The sequence below is a fragment of the Gopherus evgoodei genome, unplaced genomic scaffold (genome assembly GCF_007399415.2).
Source record: "Gopherus evgoodei ecotype Sinaloan lineage unplaced genomic scaffold, rGopEvg1_v1.p scaffold_38_arrow_ctg1, whole genome shotgun sequence".
NCBI lineage: Eukaryota > Metazoa > Chordata > Testudines > Testudinidae > Gopherus > Gopherus evgoodei.
The window spans coordinates 1955770-1969259 of NW_022060059.1; the positions used below are offsets into that span (position 1 = coordinate 1955770).

At 45.9% G+C, this 13490-nt stretch overlaps 1 protein-coding gene across 2 annotated transcripts in view; it reads right to left on the reverse strand.

Moving 5' to 3' along the window:
• Window positions 1-1638: 1638 nt before the first annotated feature.
• Window positions 1639-13490, reverse strand: part of JPT2 (Jupiter microtubule associated homolog 2) — a 30163-nt gene continuing 18311 nt past the window's right edge. For both annotated transcript variants that reach the window (XM_030545594.1, XM_030545595.1), the window contains exons 4-5: window positions 5306-5354; window positions 1639-4193 (exon numbers count right to left, since the gene is read on the reverse strand). In XM_030545594.1, the coding sequence (XP_030401454.1) occupies window positions 4021-4193; window positions 5306-5354 (222 nt within the window). In that variant the 3' untranslated portion in view covers window positions 1639-4020. The remainder of the gene's footprint in view (window positions 4194-5305; window positions 5355-13490) is intronic.

A 13490-nucleotide genomic window follows, 5' to 3' on the forward strand; every position in this document is an offset into this window, starting at 1 on the left:
CTAGGAGAGACTCTTCCCTCTCATCCCATGACTGCTGACTTTGCTTAAGAGCTTTTAGTGAGGGACATCTTCAAAAGCTTTCTGGAAGCCCCAGTACACTCTATGGATGCTTGTTGACATCCTTGAAGAATTCTAATATGCCTCACCACTCTAACTGTCCTTTATTTCTTTCAAAGGTAATGGGAAGGTTGGTAGGCTGCTGCTCCTTCCTCTTCCCTCCCTCCTCAATATGAGAAGCAAAACTTACATGAGTTATGCATCATGAATTTTAAACTAGACTGTCAGATGATACCTGACTGATATTTAAGACACATAAAAGCCTACAAGTGTTTTCTCTAGTGACGGGCCAAAGCATGCAATTGATCAACACTTCTGCTACATCTTAAGCTAACTTTAGTATATACACTAGGCACCTGCCCTTCTCTGTTGCATTGTCTAGAGCATTAACCTGGATAACGTTTACCTTAAGAGTCAGGAAACAGTACAAAAGTCAGATTTGTTTCTTCTAGAAGAGAAATAAAGAACTCATTTGCAGATTCTGTAGTATGACTTCATCATAGTTCTGTAACTGTGGTCATGCACCAGTAAGGTTGCTTAATCCTTTATGGTAATCTATGGATTACATCCAGTGTTTGTACTCATTTATCTCCTGCCTATCACTGTATTAAGATTTAATTATCCTTGATACTAGTTCATAGATGCACAAGCTCTTACCTAAAAGATTGGCTTAAGAATGATGTTCCATCAAGAGATGAAATATGAAAGCTTGGTCTTACAAGCAGCATACAGGTACAGTGCAGTTCAGTCTGCAAATGGAATATGGATCCCTGGTTGTTTATACCTTCCAGCTGTGACAAAACATCAACTTTGACAGAGTGCATCACCCTAAGTTAATATTTCTCTCTAATTGCCATGCTGTCTAATTTATCTGAAGTGGGATGTGTAATAGTCTCAAAGTATCTAGTCCACAGAACAAAAGCAGCTAGATATATAAGGACAGTTTTATGCACTTACATTTGTTTCACTAGGGAAAAGACTTACAGCTATGAATTTTCACATATATGTATCATTTTCTAGGGACAAGTGTAGATGCTCAATAACATAACAATTTAGGCAAATTCAGACAGTTTCAAGGTTTATGGAAAGGGGCTTAGATAGCAGAAAAATGCATCTAAACACAGCCTGTTGGAAGCTGCTATACTTTCATTCTTGTATCCATTACAGGGGAAGCTAGTGTAGATTGATTCCAGGCATGCTCTAGGCCAGTGGTCCCCAATGCGGTGCCAGTGGGCACCTATCTGTGCCCGCGTACTGGCCCATGGACAAACATCTGCCAAAAAACAGCAATGTCAAGTGGCTCATCGTCCGGCGCCTGCCAGATGAAAAAGGTTGGGGACCACTGCTCTAGGCTACACTGCTTCTGCAACAAGGAGGGAGGGAGGCAGGCAGGCAGGCTGGTTTGCCCCCCCACTGGTCAGAAGGTGGAGCACCTTTAAAATTAACTGTGGCAGGAAGTAAGTGTTTGAGAAGGCTCATTGTATTACACAAGAAGTGTTACATGGAATTTGATCACTGGCTAAAGTGTTTGCTATAGACTAGAACAATGACTTATTGACAGGAGAACCCAGCTACACACAGTGAAGTAACAAAATACTGTGGTTTATTGAGGAGTCCATGATTTAACCATTAATACAAGTTCCATTCCCCTGTTGCCCATGTGTGTAAAAAAGTGTCCTTATCAAACTTAAAACTGGGAGACACTGAGCAGAGTGTATGCCAATGAGGGAAATGCTAGCCAACACATGCAGACAGAAGTCCACAGTAGTTTAAGACTTAGCTGGAAACTGCTGTTTAAAACAATATTTCAGCTCCTGTTAGTCTATAAGATATCAAGCTTTGAATCTAAGCTCACTGACTAGCCCACAAACTCTTCAATACAAAAGCTGAAGGCAGAAAGGCAGACTGGTTGGCCTTTCCTACCTGCTAATCCCAGGAAAAGCCTAGCATGTACTGGAAAGCAAAGTTAAACACTAAAATAGCAGGAGGGGACAGAAGATCCTTTATAGACTTGACCAAATAAGCAAAATAGGAATAGCAACTGGGAAACTGCTACACTGGGGGGGAATATGAATCTAAAAAACAGATGTATTGGGATCACACTCCCTCAATCATGATCACCATCCTCGTACAGTTAGAGGCGGCCAGCAGCAGGAGCGCCAAGCCTCCTGTGGAAGAGGCACAGGAGGCATTAAGATTCCTGCCACTTCCACCCTGTAAAAGGGGATTTTCACTTCCATAAGTTAAAAGGCAGCTGTGAGTCTCTGTGGTACAGTCAGTCATTCATCTTTGCTGGGCACTTTAACAATCACTATGACCTCTAAGCTGTTGTAGCATCTAGTTAAGAAATAGCTCTTCTGAACAGTTTGTCACAGAAATAGTTTTCAGTGAACCTGGGCAAGAACAGCTACTGGTATGTGGAGCCATTGTGTAGATAAGGCCACTTGGTCTTTGGTGGACCTGAACAACTCCTGTATGTAATGAGTTAGGTAGTTAAAAAAAAACAAAAAAAACACAAACCACACAAACTAACAACCAACACTATTACAAGTGGCCAACAGTCTAAGCACCTAGTGTTATCATAGTATCAGTATTTGATATGTTTGAGGAAAGTCCAGTCAGAATTAACTGACATTTAAGAGCCCTCTTTCAACCCCCCACCCCCAAACCCACATACCTAATTAGGAGAGAACAATGCACATTCTTGCAAACATAATTCAAAACAGTCACTGTGCCGGAAGAATATTGCAGTGATCCCTAGACTGTCCCAAGCAGATGTACAGGGATTAACAGTCTTAAAATAGCTACACGAGTATGTGTGGATGAGCAACTTGGATCGTCCACACTACCAAGGAATAACAGGCAGTCAAAGGCAACCCATGGCTAACAAAACAGAGGTTTCACTAACAGAGTCAGCATAGAAACAAAAAGCAAAGCTACTGGAGGATACAAGCAAAGCAGTCCATTATTTCTCCATGGCGGCGGGGAGGGAAGGGGAACCCTGCAAAAGCTAAAGCATCGGTACATGAGGGCTTTTAGAGGCTGGTGATGGGACATTAAAGCTGGCTCACTAGAGATGTCCTGGGACAGTTTCCAGAATCTAATTATACACTACTGTAGTTTGTCAGAGTTCTTTCAATAGATGCAACTGTGTACTCAAATCACTCCCCTCCCTACCAGGAAAGCTGGAGGCACCCTTGCATGACATCAGTGAAATAAGATCTTTCCAGGAGTGCCTGGATAAGACAGTACACTAAACTATAATTTTTCTCTTTGTCGAGCAAATATCAGTACAGACTATTACTGAAGTGCTCCAAAACTTTATACAACTTGATGGCTTGCGAGACTGCCACAGAACAATGAGAGTTTTAACATAATAAACCAGGGGAGGAAGTCGTCTCTTATGGCCAAGGACTAAGCAGAACTCTTCAGATCCCAACACCACCACTTAGAATGGATCATGTTTATATTAAAATGGTTGCAGATAAATTTTTTGCTTCTTAAGGTTAGGATACACTGCCTAGAAGAGCATTAGCTCCTGTTAGGCTCAATTTAGACAGATGCCAGGCCTGGCATCCAAGTCCCCATCCACTGGGATAGAATTTCACCATACTGACTGTACCTAAATGCTTCGGTCCAAAAGTCTGAGCTACTAACTGACTGCAAGATTAAGAGGTTTTGTTTTTTTTTTTAATTGCCCACCACAAAGGAACACTCCTCTTGCACCTATGTAAGCTACTGTCCCACTGAATCCTGCACTGTCTAGCACATAAGAGTCTTGAGTTATTTCCATAAGCATCATAACTAACAGGTCTTACAGAAGTCTTGAACATCAAGATGTCTTCCATTTGGATTAGATGAGTCACTAAAGTCCCCATCCTCCTGCCTAAAGCATCCGAAAACAAACCTCAGGACCTATAGATAAAGTTTCTGTGCTGACTCCATTAGTGAAAGTGAATGTTCCTAATAGAATGCAATGCTGGATTTGCCACCAGGGGGATTGAGGACTTTGTTGTGCGACCGTGGCCTTGGTCCCAGTCTGGGTTCATGATCATCTATCTTGGGGCCTGGCTCTTCTTTCCCAAGATCTCTCTTCTCGCCTCTGTCTTCCATCTGTGGTTTGTTGTTTTCTGTAGCTGTGTGATGACAAGGGAGGTTAGAATGGTTACACTGCACTGCAGTAACATTGCTTTTCATACACGTCTTCAATAGTCAGTACATTCTTCCCTCCTTCCAACCCCTCACATCCTTCCGCTCCCTTTATCTCCCTTCTTCACTTGTGCAGGGGTAGAGAGAGACTGTTCAGAGCCGGGACAGCACTTTTCCTGCTCAAGGTCTACTTCTTCCAAGACTCTCCCATCTTGTTTTCACCAATTATTTATGCCCACTTTTAGACATCTTAGGTCATTACTTATTCTGTAGAGTGCTGTGTAAGATTATTATATACCACACACTTATTACTGATAGTGTGCCAACCCATAAATGCTATGTCCTGCCAGGTAGGAGCTTCGAGCTCACAGGTACAGCTTCCATTATGCTCTCACCTAGCAGCTAGTAATGGAGCAATAATGCATTCTGGGAAAAATCAGTTACTCCATAGCTACAGTTAAGGAAGGCCAGAATTACAAGCTATGAATGCAGGAGAAGGAGGAACAGTTTACCACAATGTGAGTCTGTCTATATCTTATAAATAACTGCGCATTCCCCCACTTAAATAAGGGGATCATTCTGCTCAAGATTCAGATATATTACACAAATAGCTCAACTGCTCGAGAGAGTTGCAGAAATGGGAATTACATCTGAATTTGTTCAGTTAACTTGTATCCTTGTTGCTTCAAAATGGGATGGTCCAAGTTGGCCCACCACATTCTAAGGTCTTCGGCTTAAGTACAAAAACAGTCTCCTATAAAAACAGACTATCAACGAGGGCAGGTATCAAGACAGACACTTCTCATATTTAGATATCAGCCTAGCATAGGGCCCACCTTTCAATACCCCCTACCTAAAGTGACCCTGCTTAATAGAAGAAGTTGGATGGTTATTTCAGATCACTTCTTATCATGTAACTGATACTGAAAGTCCGACTGCCCAGTCTGAAGTTCTATAGCCATGACTGTGCTTGATTGCGTTGGCCTCTGTATGCAAAGACTAATGCTGGTTTTAAGGACTAGTAAACAAGACTAATGCTGGTTTTAAGCACAAGATACTCTTCACAGCATCTCAGAGAAAGAGGTTTTTCTTGCCTTACCTTTCAGTTCCTTTGATGCATCTCCTGCCTCTTGTAAGACAATGTGATCCTGCAATAAAATCAGAACCGTTTTAGGGCTTCATAAGCCATAGGTTAATTATTACTCCACTGCAAGCTTTTCTTAAATCTTAGACCTAAAAGATCCTTTACACCAAGACCATATGATTTCTGCATCAAGAGCCAAATGGTGCAGCTTGCTGTCCATGAAGTTTCCTGAAATGGCATTGGGAGAGCAACTGTAGCATCAAGTTCTTTAAGGAGACAGTGATCCCTGTGATGGGTTTGGTCACAGAGATCCCCTTGGGACTGAGACCATCTCTGAGCCAGTTTTCTCTGCCAGTTTGGGCCTTCAAAACCCTCCCTTGTTGAGCCAGACATGCAAGCCTGCTCCAACACAGATCCAGGGTCTGAACCACACCCCAAAGCTGCAGACTTAACTCAAAACAGCTTAAGTGCTCCTGTCTCCAGCAGCCAGATACCCAGCTCCCAATCCAAACCCCAAATAAATCCGTTTTACTCTGTATACAGCTTTATAAAGGGTAAACTCATAAATTGTCCGCCCTCTATAACACTGATAGAGAGATATGCACACCTGTTTGCTCCCCCAGGTATTTATTAACACAAAGTATTAAAAGTAGGAGTTAAGTGGTTTCAAGTAATAACTTACTTTGTTCTGTCTGTCACGCAGCCAAATCAAATAAAACACACAAGCCTAATACATTAAGAAACTGAATACAGGTAAATCTCACCCTCTTGAGATGTTCCAATAAGCTTCTTTCACAGACTGGACTCCTTCCTAGTCTGGGCCCAATTCTTTTCAGACTAACATTCTAGTTTATAGCTTGGGTCCATCACTCACTCACACCCCCATAGTTACTGTCCTTTGTGCCAGTTTCTTTCAGGCATCTCTTCGGAATAGAGAGGCCATCTCTTGAGCCAGCTGAAGACAAAATGGAAAGGCCTCCGGGGCCTTTTATATTCTCTCTTGTGGGTGGAAACCCCTTTGTTCTTCTGTGCAAAATCACAGCAACAAGATGGAGTTTGTACCCACCTGGGCAAGTCACATGGCCATGAATGATTCAGCTTTTTGCAGGCCATTGTTTACACGTTAGCTTGAATGTTCCCAGAAAAGCTCGGATGTGGATTAGCATCTCCCGAAGTCCATTGTCAGTTAAGTGTTTCCTGATAGGACTATTTTGAGTAATTGCCCATTCTCAAGAAGCTGACCAAATGCTTCACTGATGCTACTTAGAATCAAACACTGAGGCCATGGCTACACTGGCACTTTACAGCGCTGCAACTTTCGCACTCAGGGGTGTGAAAAAACACCCCCCTGAGCGCTGCAAGATACAGCGCTGTAAAGCCTCAGTGTAATCAGTGCCGCAGCGCTGGGAGCACAGCTCCCAGCGCTGCAAGCTACACCCATAAGGGATGTGGTTTACGTGCAGCGCTGGGAGAGCTCTCTCCCAGTGCTGGCGCTCCGACCACACTCACACATCAAAGCGCTGCCGTGGCAGCGCTTTGAAATTTCAAGTGTAGCCATACCCTGAGATATAAGTACATAGCCAATATTCATAACTTCAAATATAAAAATGATACGCCCAGACAGCATAATTACAACCTTTCCATAGACACCTTACTTGACCTCCTTTGCATAGGATTTGGTGCAACTGAAGGACCTTGGTTGCAACAATGATCATGGTCACAGTTCATGTCAATAATATCACACCCTCCTCCTGAATATACTGCCAGAGACTTGTACTGACTATGCCATGGACAGTGTCCTTGTAAAATCCCTGTCTGGCTCTTGTCACACATTCTCCCAGTACCTTTAAAACCCTACGATGTAATTTACAGGTGTTCTAGCAAGGTTTGAGGTTCTTGGTCCCCAAGTGCCTGAAAACATGTTGTGGTGTAGTACTGTTAAGGGAATGCAGATCACAATATCTGTTAAAGTGTAGGTGTCTTGGCATTTAGCCACCAATGCCATGAGGCGGCGTGCCTCAGTTTCCCCTTCCACACAGCAGCGTAGGCCGGTTATGCTTTTGCTGCTGTGCCAAGCTTCCAACCTGTTTACAGATATAAGCTGAAAAGCAACATGAATGTGGGACAGTCTTGTCACCATCCCTACCATGTACAAAAGTTTTCCCCATAAATCAGGTATGTCACACATCTTTAAACGTTACCATTAGTATTAACTCCTTTGTCTTGACCCCTAGATGAAGTAGCAAAAGATACAAGATTAACAGAGTCTATCTGCCATAGATTTGCTGTTCATACAATTTAGCTTGTTCAGTGTCTATTGCATTTCCCAATTCCAGTATGTACCATGGTAGAGGTTTAGACACAGTCTCCTGTCTCTTTGGAGAAGGCTCCCAATTCAGGCATGGATTTGAGGATTTGGCAAGGAAAGGGTGCACTGTGACCATGCCTGCCCCCTGCCCCTCCCTTGGGAATTTTTTTGGGTTGTACCCCACCCCCTCGTGAAGCTTCCAAAATGCTAAAGTTTTTCTTCCCCCAGCCTTGAAGAGACAATGTTATCTTTTACAAGAGTAGCAGGAACAACATTCTTTAATGGAGTGCTTTGAAGTCGTAAGATCCCCTCTTTGTTCCCAACAGGTCAGTTGGGTTGACTCTCCCCTCTGACCCCAGTTCTCTCTCAAAACCTGATCCATAGGTGAGGGGTCTGGCATTTTAGATGCAGATCCCTCACCCTCCTCCTGGGGAAATGCCTTCCTACAAAGCTTGGGCAGACCCTCCTGTCCCCCCTCACCTTCCATCTTGACTTTCTTTTCTAGGCTCCCCTCTGAGGCCAACACTTGTGTCCTGCAAAAGGGAAGGTGACCCTGATCCATCTGTGGGCTCATGGATACCAGCTATGACAGACCCTTCACTGGCCAGCAAAATCCCCCCCTTTCACTCAGGTTGGGCTTGCTTCCAGCTACAAAGTCCTTGGGGTCTGTTCCCACCACAGTGGTCATCAGGACCCAAACCTGCATCTCTGGGATACATGTCTCTGCACCCCAGGGAAGGCCCTGTCCCCTGCTGACCACAACTTCCTGGCAGTCAGAAGCTGGGAACACCTCTGTCATAAAGATACAGACAAGGGTAGCATAAAATCCCTCTTCACCCTGTAACTGGTTAATTCCTCTTTTACCTATAAGGGTAAAGAAGCTCAGGTAACCTAGCTGACACCTACCAAAAGGACCAATGAGCGTACAAGATACTTTCAAATTGGAAGGGGGCGGGGGGAGAGAAGAGACAGGCTTTGTCTGTCTGTTCTGCGGGCTTTTGCCAGACACAGATCAAGGAAGCAAGCAATCCAGCTCCTATAAAGTTAGTAAGTATTTAGCAAGGAAATGCCTTAGTTTACTTTTAATTTTGGCTTGTTTTCTCCTCTGTGTAAGAGGGAGGTTTATGCCTGGTTTTCTAACTTTAAGGTTTTGCCTAGAGGGGAGATCCTCTGTGTTCTTGAGTCTTTTGTTATTCTGTAAAGTACTTACCATCCTGATTCTACAGAGGTAATTTTTTACCGTTTCTTTAATTAAAATTATTCTTTTAAGAACCTGATTGATTCTTCATTGTTTTAAGGTTCAAGGGTTTGGGTCTGTGTCCACTGTACCAATTGGTGAGGATATATTCTCAAGCCTGCCCAGGAAAAGGTGTGTAGGCTCCAAGTGGCCCTCCCTAAATGTTTGTTTAAAATCACTTGGTGGTGGCAACGTCACTTAATCCAAGGTATAAAAGAGAGGAAATTGTGCCTTGGGGAGTTTTTAAACTTAAGATGGTAAAAAAGTTTAGGGGGTCTTTCATGCAGGTCCCCACGTCTGTACCCTAGAGTTCAGGGTGGGGAAGGAACCCTGACAACCTCCCTGTTACAAGGTGGAACATCTCTCTCCCCTGAGGAGATGATTACAGGACAGGAGCTAGCTTTATCCAGCCCTTCCCAGCCAGACCTGCCTTGAGCACTGGGGTGACAGGAACTGGTTATGAGCATCCCAGAGCTGCATTCCCCACTGCTACAGAGGAATTAAAGAGACACTCTCCTGTTCCCCCAGCAGCACGTGTGACGTTAGCATCCCCTCGGGGGCTTTCAGCACAAGATTCCTTCTTGTTGCTAACAAACCCTGGAACAGATTCTGCCACAAAGAATTCATCTCCCAGTAGAAAGGGTACAAATTTTTGTGCCACTGCTGCAACAGTCAGTTCAGCCTGCTAATCACCAGTTTCCATGTGTACCTTAGATAAAAGGTACAAGGACTTTGTAACCTCCCACCAATTCTAATTCTGCCATTTTGCCTGGTAACAAATCCTTTTCATGGATCAGGTACCTTCTGACCACAGACATTTTTGCACTAGTCTCTCCCCATCCTTGGAGCACTCTGCCATTAAGTTTAACAGCATGCATATGCTCACTGCTTGGTTGTGTAGAAGCAACCTTTACAAATCCTGTGCGGAAAGAGGCAGCAGCCTGGGATACCCCTGTGCTCTGAGAAGCAGCAGCTTCATGTTACCTGCTGCCTGTTCCCACTCAGCCAAGGATGTTTATTCCTCAGGTGCTCAGTGGACTTACCACGATAGCACCTTTTGGGCTCCTCCGCTTGTACAGGAGATTTGGGATGAGTAACAAGGGAATGGGGAGGTAAATGCCCAGCCTCCCTTTTCCCAGGGGTAAAACAGTGATTCTGCTTTCCACCAATGCTGTAGCCCTCTGCCAGGGGTTTATGTTTAACTGCATCTTGTGACTGCTCGTAAGAGTCTCCAAACCCAGCTAATTCCCCCACTGCATCCACCTTTTTGTCCCACAAATACTGTTTTACATCACTGCACATATTGAGGAACTGTTCCCGAGTAATTAAATCACACATTTCTTCAAAACATTTAATGCCTTTTCCCTCCTCACTCACTTATCTAACTAATCTCTCATTTTATTTACATAAGCCACATTACTTAATCCAGATACCCTCATAAAACTCTGGAATTTAACCCTGTAGGTTTCAAGGGTAATCTGAAACTATTTCAAAACCAGTTCCTTAAAATTTACCATAGTTTGAAGCATCATCAATAGGTATCTTATTGAATATATGTCCAGAGCTCCGATTGCAAAATTGACTGGGCAAATGGTCATTTTTGATCTTCAGAAATCACATGGAGGGTGCATAGTCTCTCAAAGGTGATGAAATATTCGGCAGTATCACTGGATTCATCATACTACCGACATAACCGCTCCCATTTATGGATTTTTGGGGAAGTGGAGCCAGCTGCTGAAGGGTTCTGCCTCTTCCACTACATTAGAGCCAGTTCATGTTTCTAGGTCTCAATTTGGGCCTGTATTTCTCGGGGTTTTTTTTTTTTTGTTTGTTTGTTTTTGTTTGTTTTGTTTTGTTTTTTAACTCCAGGGCAGTTCAATTTGAGCCTGTTCCTGGGACTCCATGGTTTCCCTTAGCCACAGCTCCTGCTTTGAGCCTCATTTCTGCCTGCCACATTTGAAACTCACAGTTCTTTGCCTTTTCTGCCGCTTCCAGTCTGGCCAGCTCTAGTTTTGTAGCTGCCTCCCTGGTAGTCAGTCATTTTCCTTCTCTCTTGTGCTGATTTCCCTCACTCAAAATAAACAAAAAGATAACAAACCAGTAACCAGTTTGTCTTTTCTCCAGCCACCACACTTAAAACTCACTTAAAATCGATACCTGTGTCTCACAGCAATCAGCTGTGCACAAATCCTGCCGACTACGCCACTGACAGGTTCGGTCACAAAGACCCCCTTGGGACTGGGCTGAGACTACCTCTGCGACCATTTTCTCTGCCAGTTTGGGCCTTGTTGAGCCAGACATGCAAGCCTGTTGCAACACAGAACCAAGGTCTGAACCACACCCCCAAAGCTGCAGACTTAACTCAAAACAGCTTAAGAAGTGATCCTGTCTTCAGCATGTAGCTCCCAATGGGATCCAAACCCCAAATAAATCCATTTTACTCTGTATAAAGCTTATACAGGGTAAACTCAAATTGTCCACCCTCTATAACACTGATAGAGAGATATGCATAGCTGTTTGCTCCCCCAGGTATTTATTAATTAACACAGAAAGTAATTAATAAAATCACTTTTGTTAAGTATAAAAAATAGGATTTAAGTGGTTTCAAGTAATAACTTACTTTGTTCTCTCTGTTACCAAGCCAAATCAAAACAAAAAACACAAGTCTAAGACTAATATATTAAGAAACTGAGTACAGCACTTGGAGACGTTCCAATAAGCTTCTTTCAGAGACTGGACTACTTCCTAGTCTGGGCCCAATCCTTTTCCGATCAACATTGTAGTTTATGGCTTGGGTCCAGCAATCATTCACGCCCCCATAGTTACTATCTTTTGTGCCAGTTTCTTTCAGGCATCTCTTTGGAATAGAGAGGCCATCTCTTGAGCCAGCTGAAGACTAAATGGAGAGGCTTCCAGGGCTTTTATATTTTCTCTCTTGTGGGTGCAAACCCCTTTGTTCTTCTGTGCAAAATCACAGCAACAAGATTGAGTTTGTACCCACCTGGGCAAGTCACATGTCCACGAATGATTCAGCTTTTTGCAGGCTGACGCCATTGTTTACATGTTAGTTTGAACGTTTCCAGGAAAGCTCAGATGTGGATTGGCATCTCCCGAAGTCCATTGTCAGTTAAGTGTTTCCTCATAGGACTATTCTGAGTAACTGCCCATTCTCAAGAACCTGACCAAATGCTTCACTGATGCTACTTAGGCCATGTCTACATCTAAAATTTTGCAGCGCTGGTTGTTACAGCTGTATTAGTACAGCTGTATAGGGCCAGCGCTGCAGAGTGGCCACACTTACAGCAACCAGCGCTGCAAGTGGTGTTAGATGTGGCCACACTGCAGCGCTGTTGGGCGGCTTCAAGGGGGGTTCCGGGACCGAGAGAGCAAACCGGGAAAGGAAACCAGCTTCGCCGCGGTTTGCTCTCTCGGTCCCGGAGCCAGCCAGCAAACCGCAGGGAAGGAGACCTGCTTGCTCGGGGTTCCGGGACCGAGAGAGCAAACCGGGAACGCCGCGGTTTGCTCTCTCGGTCCCGGAGCCAGCCAGCAAACCGCAGGGAAGGAGACCTGCTTGCTCGGGGTTCCGGGACCGAGAGAGCAAACCGGGAACGCCGCGGTTTGCTCTCTCGGTCCCGGAGCCAGCCAGCAAACCGCGGGGAAGGAGACCTGCTTGCTCGGGGTTCCGGGACCGAGAGAGCAAACCGGGAACGCCGCGGTTTGCTCTCTCGGTCCCGGAGCCAGCCAGCAAACCGCGGGGAAGGAGACCTGCTTGCTCGGGGTTCCGGGACCGAGAGAGCAAACCGGGAACGCCGCGGTTTGCTCTCTCGGTCCCGGAGCCAGCCAGCAAACCGCGGGGAAGGAGACCTGCTTGCTCGGGGTTCCGGGACCGAGAGAGCAAACCGGGAACGCCGCGGTTTGCTCTCTCGGTCCCGGAGCCAGCCAGCAAACCGCAGGGAAGGAGACCTGCTTGCTCGGGGTTCCGGGACCGAGAGAGCAAACCGGGAACGCCGCGGTTTGCTCTCTCGGTCCCGGAGCCAGCCAGCAAACCGCAGGGAAGGAGACCTGCTTGCTCGGGGTTCCGGGACCGAGAGAGCAAACCGGGAACGCCGCGGTTTGCTCTCTCGGTCCCGGAGCCAGCCAGCAAACCGCAGGGAAGGAGACCTGCTTGCTCGGGGTTCCGGGACCGAGAGAGCAAACCGGGAACGCCGCGGTTTGCTCTCTCGGTCCCGGAGCCAGCCAGCAAACCGCGGGGAAGGAGACCTGCTTGCTCGGGGTTCCGGGACCGAGAGAGCAAACCGGGAACGCCGCGGTTTGCTCTCTCGGTCCCGGAGCCAGCCAGCAAACCGCAGGGAAGGAGACCTGCTTGCTCGGGGTTCCGGGACCGAGAGAGCAAACCGGGAACGCCGCGGTTTGCTCTCTCGGTCCCGGAGCCAGCCAGCAAACCGCAGGGAAGGAGACCTGCTTGCTCGGGGTTCCGGGACCGAGAGAGCAAACCGGGAACGCCGCGGTTTGCTCTCTCGGTCCCGGAGCCAGCCAGCAAACCGCAGGGAAGGAGACCTGCTTGCTCGGGGTTCCGGGACCGAGAGAGCAAACCGGGAACGCCGCGGTTTGCTCTCTCGGTCCCGGAGCCAGCCAGCAAACCGCAGGGAAGGAGA